Source organism: Gobio gobio (genome assembly GCF_949357685.1).
Source record: "Gobio gobio genome assembly, chromosome: 13".
Classification (NCBI taxonomy): domain Eukaryota; kingdom Metazoa; phylum Chordata; class Actinopteri; order Cypriniformes; family Gobionidae; genus Gobio; species Gobio gobio.
Genome location: NC_137106.1, coordinates 4,931,237 through 4,943,736, shown reverse-complemented (window position 1 = coordinate 4,943,736; position 12,500 = coordinate 4,931,237). Strand labels below are relative to the sequence as shown.

Sequence of the window (12,500 nt, the reverse complement as noted above, 5' to 3'; positions counted from 1 at the left end):
AAACTTTCAGTGATTTCTGTGTGTGAGTTTCTGAATGACAGACATTACATTGATTAGTAAATGTGAACGGATGGAAATCTCACGTCCAATTCAAAAGCATAAATCTTCAGTTCAGACAAACGCACTCTTCTCTGTGATCTGCTCCTGACGGGCGTGAGTCCGCTGAACCTGAGCAGGGTGGGTCCGCTCCGCTCCTCACACTCATTTGCAATGCATATGGAAGGCTGGACGTCCTGCCGGCTCATTTCAGCCGACTAAACCCAGAGCCCTTCATTCCAGCCGGGACGAGGATGAGTTAAAGCGTTCGGCCACAATGATTCGAACCCGTCCCTCGCTCCAGGAGCCAGACGTCAAAGAGTACCTCGTCAAGGGGGACCGCTTCACAAAATGGAAAGAAGTAAGTGGACATGATCATATTGTGCCTGATAAATAAAGAGAGACTTGAGATTCTCAGCAGGTGCGTCTGTCCTGAAACTGGACTGTTTGGTCTAAACACACTATATTTGTCAGTCTCTAATGAAAACGGTCTCCATTTATGATCCATTTATGAATTATCTCAAAGTTTTCCTATAAAATCTCTCCCCAGGACTCGAAGAAAACCACGCCGGTCACCCTGAAGATGGACCCCAAAGGATTTTACCTGTACTGGATCAACCAGAGCAAGGTTTGAACATGCGCATAATCATACTTTATTATTAATATTAATCTCTAGGGCCTCTTTTGGTCAGGTGGACCCTTATATAAATGTTCGGTTGGGGATATTCCACTTTGGAAATCTGTTTTACATGTTTTTACATGTTTTTATTTTACTAAATCATTTCCCTGAAGTCCCACTTTACTACACTCTGAAAAAAGCTGGGTTAAAAATAACCCAAGTTGGGTTGAAAATGGACTAACCCAGCAATTGGGTTGTTTTAACCCAGCGATTGGGTTGTTTTAACTCCGCAATTGGTTTGTTTTAACCCAGCGATTGGGTTGTTTTAACCCAGCGATTGGGTTGTTTTATCTCCGCAATTGGTTTGTTTTAACCCAGCGATTGGGTTGTTTTAACCCAGCGATTGAGTTGTTTTAAAGCGATTGGGTTGTTTTAAACCAGCAATTGGGTTGTTTTAAACCAGCAATTGGGTTATTTTAGCCCAGCGATTGGGTTGTTTTAACCCAGCAATTGGGTTGTTTTAACCCAGCGATTGGGTTGTTTTATCTCCGCAATTGGTTTGTTTTAACCCAGCGATTGGGTTGTTTTAACCCAGCGATTGAGTTGTTTTAAAGCGATTGGGTTGTTTTAAACCAGCAATTGGGTTGTTTTAAACCAGCAATTGGGTTATTTTAGCCCAGCGATTGGGTTGTTTTAACCCAGCGATTGGGTTGTTTTAACTCAGAGATTGGGTTGTTTTAACCCAGCGATTGGGTTGTTTTAACTCAGCGATTGGGTTATTTTAACTCAGCAATTGGGTTATTTTAACTCAGCAATTGGGTTGTTTAACCCAGAAATTTTGTTTTAAAACAACCCATTCACTGGGTAAAAACAACCAAAATGCGGGGTTAAAACAACCCATTTTCAACCCAACTTGGGTTATTTTTAACCCAGCATTTTTTAGAGTGTATGGTACAGTGATGGTAATTGAATGATTGCCATATTCATATACATAATCATAATCATATTACTATGGTAAATGTGCAAAAACCACAGTATTACCGTAGTACAGCGTCCAAAACGAGTGTTTCAATGTAAATAAATGTGGATAATCTTTTTTCAACTTTACACTTTTACTTAAAAATTACAGTTTATTTTATATCACAATATAATTTTTTATAAGTTTTAGTCATTTTAGTACTCCAACTTAAACATAAAAAATTTCAGTCAGTTGGCAAGGCGACATTTATAATTTTAAGCGCAATATTATTTCAGCTTTATTATAACAAAAATTATTTTAGTTTTCGTCAGCACTGCAGACAACAGGACTAGTTTGCAATTATTCAACAATAATTGTACAAAAAATGCTAATTTAATATTTTGTTGAGAATATTTCACCTAATTTTGGCTTTTAACTTACAATGCAGTGGATCTATATCTGATCGTTTCATATTCCTCCGGGAATCGAACCCATGACCTTGGTCATTGCGAAAAACGTTATGATTTAGTTTGAGCTGCAGAGATTCATAAGCACGTTTATCACATGTATATATTTTACATCTTAATATTGAAGATTCGTATTACAAGTCCCTGCATATTTTGCCTAAAAGGCAGCATGCAAAACACAATATTCATACGCGCGCGCGTGTGTGTGTGTGCGTGTGTGTGTGTGTGTGTGTGTGTGTGTGTATTGATTTGCGCTGATGAAGGTCTGTAGCGTGTCAGATCTCTCTCAGCTGGATCTGTGGCCTGAGAACTGCTCTGATCTGACACATATTGTGTTATAATGTACATTATCATACACACACACACACACACACACACACACACACACACACACACACACACACACACACACACACACACACACACACACACACACACACACACACACACACACACACACACATCAGCTCCACTGTGTATGAAGCTTCAGTTTATTTTAGTATTAATTATATAGTATCATAGTATTTATTTCAGTGCTGTCAAAACGATTAACTGCGATTAATCACATCTAACATAAAAGTTTGGTTACATAATATATTATATTTATGAAGGTGTGTGTGTTTATACACGTATACACACACACACTATTTTGAAATAGCATTTACTTTTATATATTCATTTAATTTGAAAACAAACTCTTTTGTTGTGTGATTTTGTAATTTGTATTAGTTTTTTCAATATTTCTATTTATCTTTAATATTTTTTAATTTTAGTAATATTAGTACTTCAACTTTAACATTTTATTTTGACTAGTTGCCAATTTCTTTTTAAGTTTTTTTATTTTATGTTTCAATTGATTTCTTAATATTATGTCGGCATTATTTCATATTATTTCTTTCAATTATCAAAAATTTAAAACAGCATGTGATTTGTAATGTCTTGTTTGCAATTATTCTACAAAAAAATATTTTTTTATTTAATGGTTTGTTGAGAATTAGTGTTTAGTACCATTGAGACTAATATAGTTTTTATGTTTTATATTTCATGTTTTCATTTTAATCTTAAATAAGGTAATTATGTTTTGTTATTTTTTTAATCATTTAAATAAAATTTTTACTTTAACAATTTTTCACTTAACATACATTTTTTTTCAAGTAACAAAAATATATATTTTTATGATTTTACTTTTAACTATAATAAACCTGTTGATAATATTTCAGCTGTTCTTTATGTATGTCGGATATCTTCTCTGCATTTAGCGGATGCTTTTATTGAAGGCTCATGCTCTGGGATGTGAACCCATGACCTCGGCGTTGTGAACGTCACGCTCTCTAGTTTGAGCTCCAGAAACTCAAGTTATAATCCTGTTCTGTGCTTTACCTGTGATGTCATTTCCTGTCCCTCTATCCTGCAGGAAACCGAGATTTTGGATGTGGCCACCATCAGGGACACAAGAGCAGGGAAATATGCCAAACTCCCGAAAGTATGTGCCCTATCCGTGTGTTATGGGATGTGTTTTGTTGCATAACTCATGATGAAACAGACAGTCAGTGTTTGAGTTCATTGTTGCATTTGAGTATTTGTGTGAATTTGCCTTGCAAACGGCAGCGTCATACACACACACACACACACACACACACACACACACACACACACACGTTTGTTTTTGTGAAATGTGAGGACATTCCATAGGCGTAATGGTTTTTATACCGTACAAACCGTATTTTCTATCCCCTTACACTGACCCTAAACCTACCCATCACACACACACACACACACACACACATGTAGTGTTTTCATCTTTTATGGGGACTTTCCATAGGCGTAATGGTTTTTATACCGTACATACCGTATATTCTATCCCCCTACACTGCCCCTAAACCTAACCCTCACAGGAGACATTCTGCAATTTTACATTTTCAAAAACATCACTTAGTCTGATTTATAAGATGTTTTCCTCATGGGGACCTAAAAATGTCCCCACAAGGATGAGGATTTCGGATATTGCTATCTTTGTGGGGACATTTTGTCCCCATAACGTGATGATTACCAGTCCACACACACACACACACACACACACACACACACACACACACACACACACACACACACACACACACACACACACACACACACACACACACACACACACACACACTGCCCCTGCCCCTAAACCTACCCATCACACACACACACACACACACACACACACACACACACACACACACACACACACACACACACACACACACACACACACACACACACACACACACACACACACACACACACACACACACACACACACACACACACACACACACACACACACTGCCCCTGCCCCTAAACCTACCCATTACACACACACACACACACACACACACACACTGCCCCTGCCCCTAAACCTACCCATCACACACACACACACACACACACACACTGCCCCTGCCCCTAAACCTACCCATTACACACACACACACACACACACACACACACACACACACACACAAACACATACACACACACTGCCCCCACCCCTAAACCTACCCATTACACACACACACACACACACACACATGTTTGTTTTTGTGAAATGTGGGGACATTCCATAGGCGTAATGGTTTTTATACCGTACAAACCGTATTTTCTATCCCCTTACACTGCCCCTGCCCCTAAACCTACCCATCACACACACACACACACACACACACACACACACACACACACACACACACACACACACACTGCCCCTGCCCCTAAACCTAACCCTCACAGGAGACTGTGCAGTTCACTTTCTGTGAAAAAAAACTTGTTCTGTGTGATTTATAAGCATTTTGAAAAGTGAGGACATGGGGAACGTCTTCATATTTCACCCTCTTTTTGTAATACCCATGTTATTACACACATTTGTGTCCTGATATTTCACAAAAACATGCCCACACACACACACACACACACATTACATCAACTCACCTTAGATCACAAACAACGAAAATATGAAATATTGATCATCCTTCTCACAAAGTTATGCCTTTACCAGATGCTGTTATCCAACGCCACTTACAATAGAGGAGCATTTTTGACATGCACATTTTACAAAACTATTAGTAATGTAAACAGAATATTATTGATGTCATGTTTGATGTATTGATATGGTTATATGTAGTTTTTCTTCGCCTCTCTCTACACAACACACAGCTGTTGACCTCGTAGTTCTCCTTAACACATTTGCATGAAGCCGGATTTGTTTGCCGGTGTGGGTTGTTCTTGTTGATGGCTCATGTATGGAAAGCAGACGTCATGGACGAGATGTTTCTAGAGCTTTCACTCTTCAGCATCTCTTGCTTTGATATCTGAGACAGCGACTTTCATTTAAAGGGACAGTTCACCTAAAAAGGACAATTCTGACGTTAATTTCTCACCCTCATGTCGTTCCGAACCTGTAAGATTTACTAATCCACTTAATCCAAGAGGCTCGATCACTTTATATGATGAACAGGTTTAATTTGAGCTTCAGTGAGAACCAATGAGGTTCATTCTCGTGTTACGCATCACGTTTGAGCTTCTGTGAGAACCAATGAGGTTCATTCTCGTGTTACGCATCACGTTTGAGCTTCTGTGAGAACCAATGAGGTTCATTCTCGTGTTACGCATCACGTTTGAGCTTCTGTGAGAACCAATGAGGTTAATTCTCATGTTACGCATCACGTTTGAGCTTCAGTGAGAACCAATGAGGTTCATTCTTGTGTTACGCATCACGTTTGAGCTTCTGTGAGAACCAATGAGGTTCATTCTCGTGTTACGCATCACGTTTGAGCTTCTGTGAGAACCAATGAGGTTCATTCTCGTGTTACGCATCACGTTTGAGCTTCTGTGAGAACCAATGAGGTTCATTCTCGTGTTACGCATCACATTTGAGCTTCAGCAAGAACCAATGAGGTTCATTCTCGTGTTACGCATCACGTTTGAGCTTCAGCAAGAACCAATGAGGTTCATTCTCGTGTTACGCATCACATTTGAGCTTCAGCAAGAACCAATGAGGTTCATTCTCGTGTTACGCATCACGTTTGAGCTTCAGCAAGAACCAATGAGGTTCATTCTCGTGTTACGCATCACGTTTGAGCTTCACCAAGAACCAATGAGGTTCATTCTCGTGTTACGCATCACGTTTGAGCTTCAGTGAGAACCAATGAGTTTCATTCTCGTGTTACGCATCACGTTTGAGCTTCAGCAAGAACCAATGAGGTTCATTCTCGTGTTACGCATCACGTTTGAGCTTCAGTGAGAACCAATGAGGTTCATTCTCGTGTTACGCATCACGTTTGATCTTCTGTGAGAACCAATGAGGTTCATTCTCGTGTTACGCATCACGTTTGAGCTTCAGTGAGAACCAATGAGGTTCATTCTCGTGTTACGCATCACGTTTGATCTTCTGTGAGAACCAATGAGTTTCATTCTCGTGTTACGCATCACGTTTGAGCTTCAGCAAGAACCAATGAGGTTCATTCTCGTGTTACGCATCACGTTTGAGCTTCTGTGAGAACCAATGAGGTTCATTCTTGTGTTACGCATCACGTTTGAGCTTCAGTGAGAACCAATGAGGTTAATTCTCGTGTTACGCATCACGTTTGATCTTCTGTGAGAACCAATGAGGTTCATTCTCGTGTTACGCATCACGTTTGATCTTCTGTGAGAACCAATGAGTTTCATTCTCGTGTTACGCATCACGTTTGAGCTTCAGCAAGAACCAATGAGGTTCATTCTCGTGTTACGCATCACGTTTGAGCTTCTGTGAGAACCAATGAGGTTCATTCTTGTGTTACGCATCACGTTTGAGCTTCTGTGAGAACCAATGAGGTTCATTCTCATGTTACGCATCACGTTTGAGCTTCTGTGAGAACCAATGAGGTTCATTCTCATGTTACGCATCACGTTTGAGCTTCTGTGAGAACCAATGAGGTTCATTTTTGTGTTACGCATCACGTTTGAGCTTCTGTGAGAACCAATGAGGTTCATTCTCATGTTACGCATCACGTTTGAGCTTCTGTGAGAACCAATGAGGTTCATTCTCGTGTTACGCATCACGTTTGAGCTTCTGTGAGAACCAATGAGGTTCATTCTCATGTTACGCATCACGTTTGAGCTTCAGTGAGAACCAATGAGGTTCATTCTCGTGTTACGCATCACGTTTGAGCTTCAGTGAGAACCAATGAGGTTCATTCTCATGTTACGCATCACGTTTGAGCTTCAGTGAGAACCAATGAGGTTCATTCTCATGTTACGCATCACGTTTGAGCTTCAGTGAGAACCAATGAGGTTCATTCTCGTGTTACGCATCACATTTGAACTTCAGTGAGAACCAATGAGGTTCATTCTCGTGTTACGCATCACATTTGAACTTCAGTGAGAACCAATGAGGTTCATTCTCGTGTTACGCATCACGTTTGAGCTTCTGTGAGAACCAATGAGGCTCATTCTCGTGTTACGCATCACGTTTGAGCTTCTGTGAGAACCAATGAGGTTCATTCTCGTGTTACGCATCACGTTTGAGCTTCTGTGAGAACCAATGAGGCTCATTCTCGTGTTACGCATCACGTTTGAGCTTCTGTGAGAACCAATGAGGCTCATTCTCGTGTTACGCATCACGTTTGAGCTTCTGTGAGAACCAATGAGGCTCATTCTCGTGTTACGCATCACGTTTGAGCTTCTGTGAGAACCAATGAGGCTCATTCTCGTGTTACGCATGACGTTTGAGCTTCTGTGAAAAACAATGAGGTTCATTCTCGTGTTACGCATTACGTTTGAGCTTCAGCAAGAACCAATAAGGTTCATTCTCATGTTACGCATCACGTTTGAGCTTCTGTGAGAACCAATGAGGTTCATTCTTGTGTTACGCATCACGTTTGAGCTTCAGCGAGAACCAATGAGGTTCATTCTCGTGTTACGCATTACGTTTGAACTTCAGCGAGAACCAATGAGGTTCATTCTCATGTTAAGCATCACGTTTGAGCTTCTGTAAGAACCAATGAGGTTCATTCTCGTGTTACGCATCATGTTTGAGCTTCTGTGAGAACCAATGAGGTTCATTCTTGTGTTACGCATCACGTTTGAACTTCAGCGAGAACCAATGAGGTTAATTCTCGTGTTACGCAGCATGTTTGAGCTTCAGCGAGAACCAATGAGGTTCATTCTCGTGTTACGCATCACGTTTGAGCTTCAGCGAGAACCAATGAGGTTCATTCTCGTGTTACGCATCACGTTTGAGCTTCAGCGAGAACCAATGAGGTTCATTCTCGTGTTACGCATCACGTTTGAGCTTCAGCGAGAACCAATGAGGTTCATTCTCGTGTTACGCATCACGTTTGAGCTTCAGCGAGAACCAATGAGGTTCATTCTCGTGTTACGCATCACGCTTGAGCTTCAGCGAGAACCAATGAGGTTCATTCTCGTGTTACGCATCACGTTTGAGCTTCAGCGAGAACCAATGAGGTTCATTCTTGTGTTACGCATCACGTTTGAGCTTCTGTGAGAACAAATGAGGTTCATTCTCGTGTTACGCATCACGTTTGAGCTTCTGTGAGAACCAATGAGGTTCATTCTCGTGTTACGCATCACGTTTGAGCTTCAGCAAGAACCAATGAGGTTCATTCTTGTGTTACGCATCACGTTTGAGCTTCAGTGAGAACCAATGAGGTTCATTCTCGTGTTACGCATCACGTTTGAGCTTCTGTAAGAACCAATGAGGTTCATTCTCGTGTTACGCATCACGTTTGAGCTTCTGTAAGAACCAATGAGGTTCATTCTCGTGTTACGCATCACGTTTGAGCTTCTATAAGAACCAATGAGGTTCATTCTCGTGTTACGCATCACGTTTGAACTTCAGTGAAAACCAATGAGGTTCATTCTTGTGTTACGCATCACGTTTGAGCTTCAGCAAGAACCAATGAGGTTAATTTGAGCTTCAATGAGAACCAATGAGGTTCATTCTCGTGTTACGCATCACGTTTGAGCTTCTGTAAGAACCAATGAGGTTCATTCTCGTGTTACGCATCACGTTTGAGCTTCTGTAAGAACCAATGAGGTTCATTCTCATGTTACGCAATACGTTTGAGCTTCTGTGAGAACCAATGAGGTTCATTCTCATGTTAAGCATCACGTTTGAGCTTCTGTAAGAACCAATGAGGTTCATTCTCGTGTTACGCATCATGTTTGAGCTTCTGTGAGAACCAATGAGGTTCATTCTCGTGTTACGCATCACGTTTGAGCTTCTGTGAGAACCAATGAGGTTCATTCTTGTGTTACGCATCACGTTTGAGCTTCAGTGAGAACCAATGAGGTTCATTCTCGTGTTACGCTGCACGTTTGAGCTTCAGTGAGAACAAATGAGGTTCATTCTCGTGTTACGCATCACGTTTGAGCTTCTGTGAGAACCAATGAGGTTCATTCTCATGTTAAGCATCACGTTTGAGCTTCTGTAAGAACCAATGAGGTTCATTCTCGTGTTACGCATCACGTTTGAGCTTCTGTGAGAACCAATGAGGTTCATTCTCGTGTCACGCATCACGTTTGAGCTTCTGTGAGAACCAATGAGGTTCATTCTCATGTTAAGCATCACGTTTGAGCTTCTGTGAGAACCAATGAGGTTCATTCTCGTGTTACGCATCACGTTTGAGCTTCTGTAAGAACCAATGAGGTTCATTCTTGTGTTACGCATCACGTTTGAGCTTCAGTGAGAACCAATGAGGTTCATTCTCGCGTTACGCAGCACGTTTGAGCTTCAGTTAGAACAAATGAGGTTCATTCTCGTGTTACGCATCACGTTTGAGCTTCAGCGAGAACCAATGAGGTTCATTCTCGTGTTACGCATCACGTTTGAGCTTCAGCGAGAACCAATGAGGTTCATTCTCGTGTTACGCATCACGTTTGAGCTTCAGCAAGAACCAATGAGGTTAATTCTCATGTTAAGCATCACGTTTGAGCTTCTGTAAGAACCAATGAGGTTCATTCTCGTGTTACGCATCATGTTTGAGCTTCTGTGAGAACCAATGAGGTTCATTCTCATGTTAAGCATCACGTTTGAGCTTCTGTAAGAACCAATGAGGTTCATTCTCGTGTTACGCATCATGTTTGAGCTTCTGTGAGAACCAATGAGGTTCATTCTCGTGTTACGCATCACGTTTGAGCTTCTGTAAGAACCAATGAGGTTCATTCTTGTGTTACGCAGCACGTTTGAGCTTCAGTGAGAACAAATGAGGTTCATTCTCGTGTTACGCATCACGTTTGAGCTTCAGCGAGAACCAATGAGGTTCATTCTCGTGTTACGCATCACGTTTGAGCTTCAGCGAGAACCAATGAGGTTCATTCTTGTGTTACGCATCACGTTTGAGCTTCAGCAAGAACCAGTGAGGTTAATTTGAGCTTCAATGAGAACCAATGAGGTTCATTCTCGAGTTACGCATCAACATTTGAGCTTCTGTGAGAACCAATGAGGTTCATTCTCGTGTTACACATCACGTTTGAGCTTCTGTGAGAACCAATGAGGTTCATTCTCGTGTTACGCATCACGTTTGAACTTCAGTGAGAACCAATGAGGTTCATTCTCGTGTTACGCATCACGTTTGAGCTTCAGCGAGAACCAATGAGGTTCATTCTCGTGTTACGCATCACGTTTGAGCTTCAGCAAGAACCAATGAGGTTAATTTGAGCTTCAATGAGAACCAATGAGGTTCATTCTCGTGTTACGCATCACGTTCGAGCTTCTGTGAGAACCAATGAGGTTCATTCTCGTGTCACGCATCACGTTTGAGCTTCTGTGAGAACCAATGAGGTTCATTCTCGTGTTACGCATCACGTTTGAACTTCAGTGAGAACCAATGAGGTTCATTCTCGTGTTACGCATCACGTTTGAGCTTCAGCGAGAACCAATGAGGTTCATTCTCGTGTTACGCATCACGTTTGAGCTTCAGCAAGAACCAATGAGGTTCATTCTCGTGTTACGCGTCACGTTTGAGCTTCTTTGAGAACCAATGAGGTTCATTCTCGTGTTACGCATCACGTTTGAACTTCAGTGAGAACCAATGAGGTTCATTCTCGTGTTACGCATCACGTTTGAGCTTCAGCAAGAACAAATGAGGTTCATTCTCGCGTTACGCATCACGTTTGAGCTTCTGTGAGAACCAATGAGGTTCATTCTCGTGTTACGCATCACGTTTGAACTTCAGTGAGAACCAATGAGGTTCATTCTCGTGTTACGCATCACGTTTGAGCTTCAGCGAGAACCAATGAGGTTCATTCTCGTGTTACGCATCACGTTTGAGCTTCAGCGAGAACCAATGAGGTTCATTCTCGTGTTACGCATCACGTTTGAGCTTCTGTAAGAACCGATGAGGTTCATTCTCATGTTACGCATCACCTTTGAGCTTCTGTAAGAACCAATGAGGTTCATTCTCATGTTACGCATCACGTTTGAGCTTCTGTGAGAACCAATGAGGTTCATTCTCATGTTACGCATCACGTTTGAGCTTCTGTAAGAACCAATGAGGTTCATTCTCGTGTTACGCATCATGTTTGAGCTTCTGTAAGAACCAATGAGGTTCATTCTCGTGTTACTCAGCTTGTTTAAGATTCAGCGAGAACCAATGAGGTTCATTCTTGTGTTACGCATCACGTTTGAGCTTCAGCGAGAACCAATGAGGTTCATTCTCGTGTTACGCATCACTTTTGAGCTTCAGCGAGAACCAATGAGGTTCATTCTCCTGTTACTCAGCTTGTTTAAGATTCAGCGAGAACCAATTAGGTTCATTCTTGTGTTACGCATCACGTTTGAGCTTCAGTGAGAACCAATGAGGTTCATTCTCGTGTTACGCATCACGTTTGAGCTTCAGTGAGAACCAATGAGGTTCATTCTCGTGTTACGCATCACGTTTGAGCTTCAGTGAGAACCAATGAGGTTCATTCTCGTGTTAGGCATCACGTTTGAGCCTCAGTGAGAAGAACCAATGAGAATTCTCTTTTTTGGGTGAACTAACCCTTTAAGTATGCAGGTACTTTTTAGACAACTTTTTATTTTCTTAAGTAATGTCTTGTGATTGTTTTACACTTTCAGCATCCAAAAGTACGTAATGTCTTCAACATGGATTTTCCTGACAGCCATCATCTGGCCAAAGTGCTGACCATCGTAACAGGCAGCGACACCGTCAACCTCACCTATCACAACTTCTTTGCCTCAAAAGAAGTGGCTCAGGTTTCAAACTTTATATTTTTATTCAGTAAAATAATGACACACTTTAACACATCCCTGTTAACTTTTATAGCTAGTTAGATAGATGGCATTATAACAAATTGGAAGCAATTGGGAAACACAGCAACTCAGCCAGGAAGTGGTAGGCCACGTACAATCACAGAGCGGGGTCAGCGCATG

At 41.3% G+C, this 12,500-nt stretch overlaps 1 protein-coding gene across 1 annotated transcript in view; it reads left to right on the top strand.

Annotated features, from left to right (window-relative positions):
* Positions 1-278: 278 nt before the first annotated feature.
* Positions 279-12,500, top strand: part of plcb2 (phospholipase C, beta 2) — a gene marked incomplete at its 3' end in the record, with an annotated part of 75,907 nt that continues 63,685 nt past the window's right edge. Inside the window, exons 1-4 of the mRNA XM_079833971.1 lie at positions 279-397; positions 587-664; positions 3,495-3,563; positions 12,186-12,323. Coding sequence (XP_079690097.1) covers positions 314-397; positions 587-664; positions 3,495-3,563; positions 12,186-12,323 — 369 coding nt within the window. The 5' untranslated portion in view covers positions 279-313. The remainder of the gene's footprint in view (positions 398-586; positions 665-3,494; positions 3,564-12,185; positions 12,324-12,500) is intronic.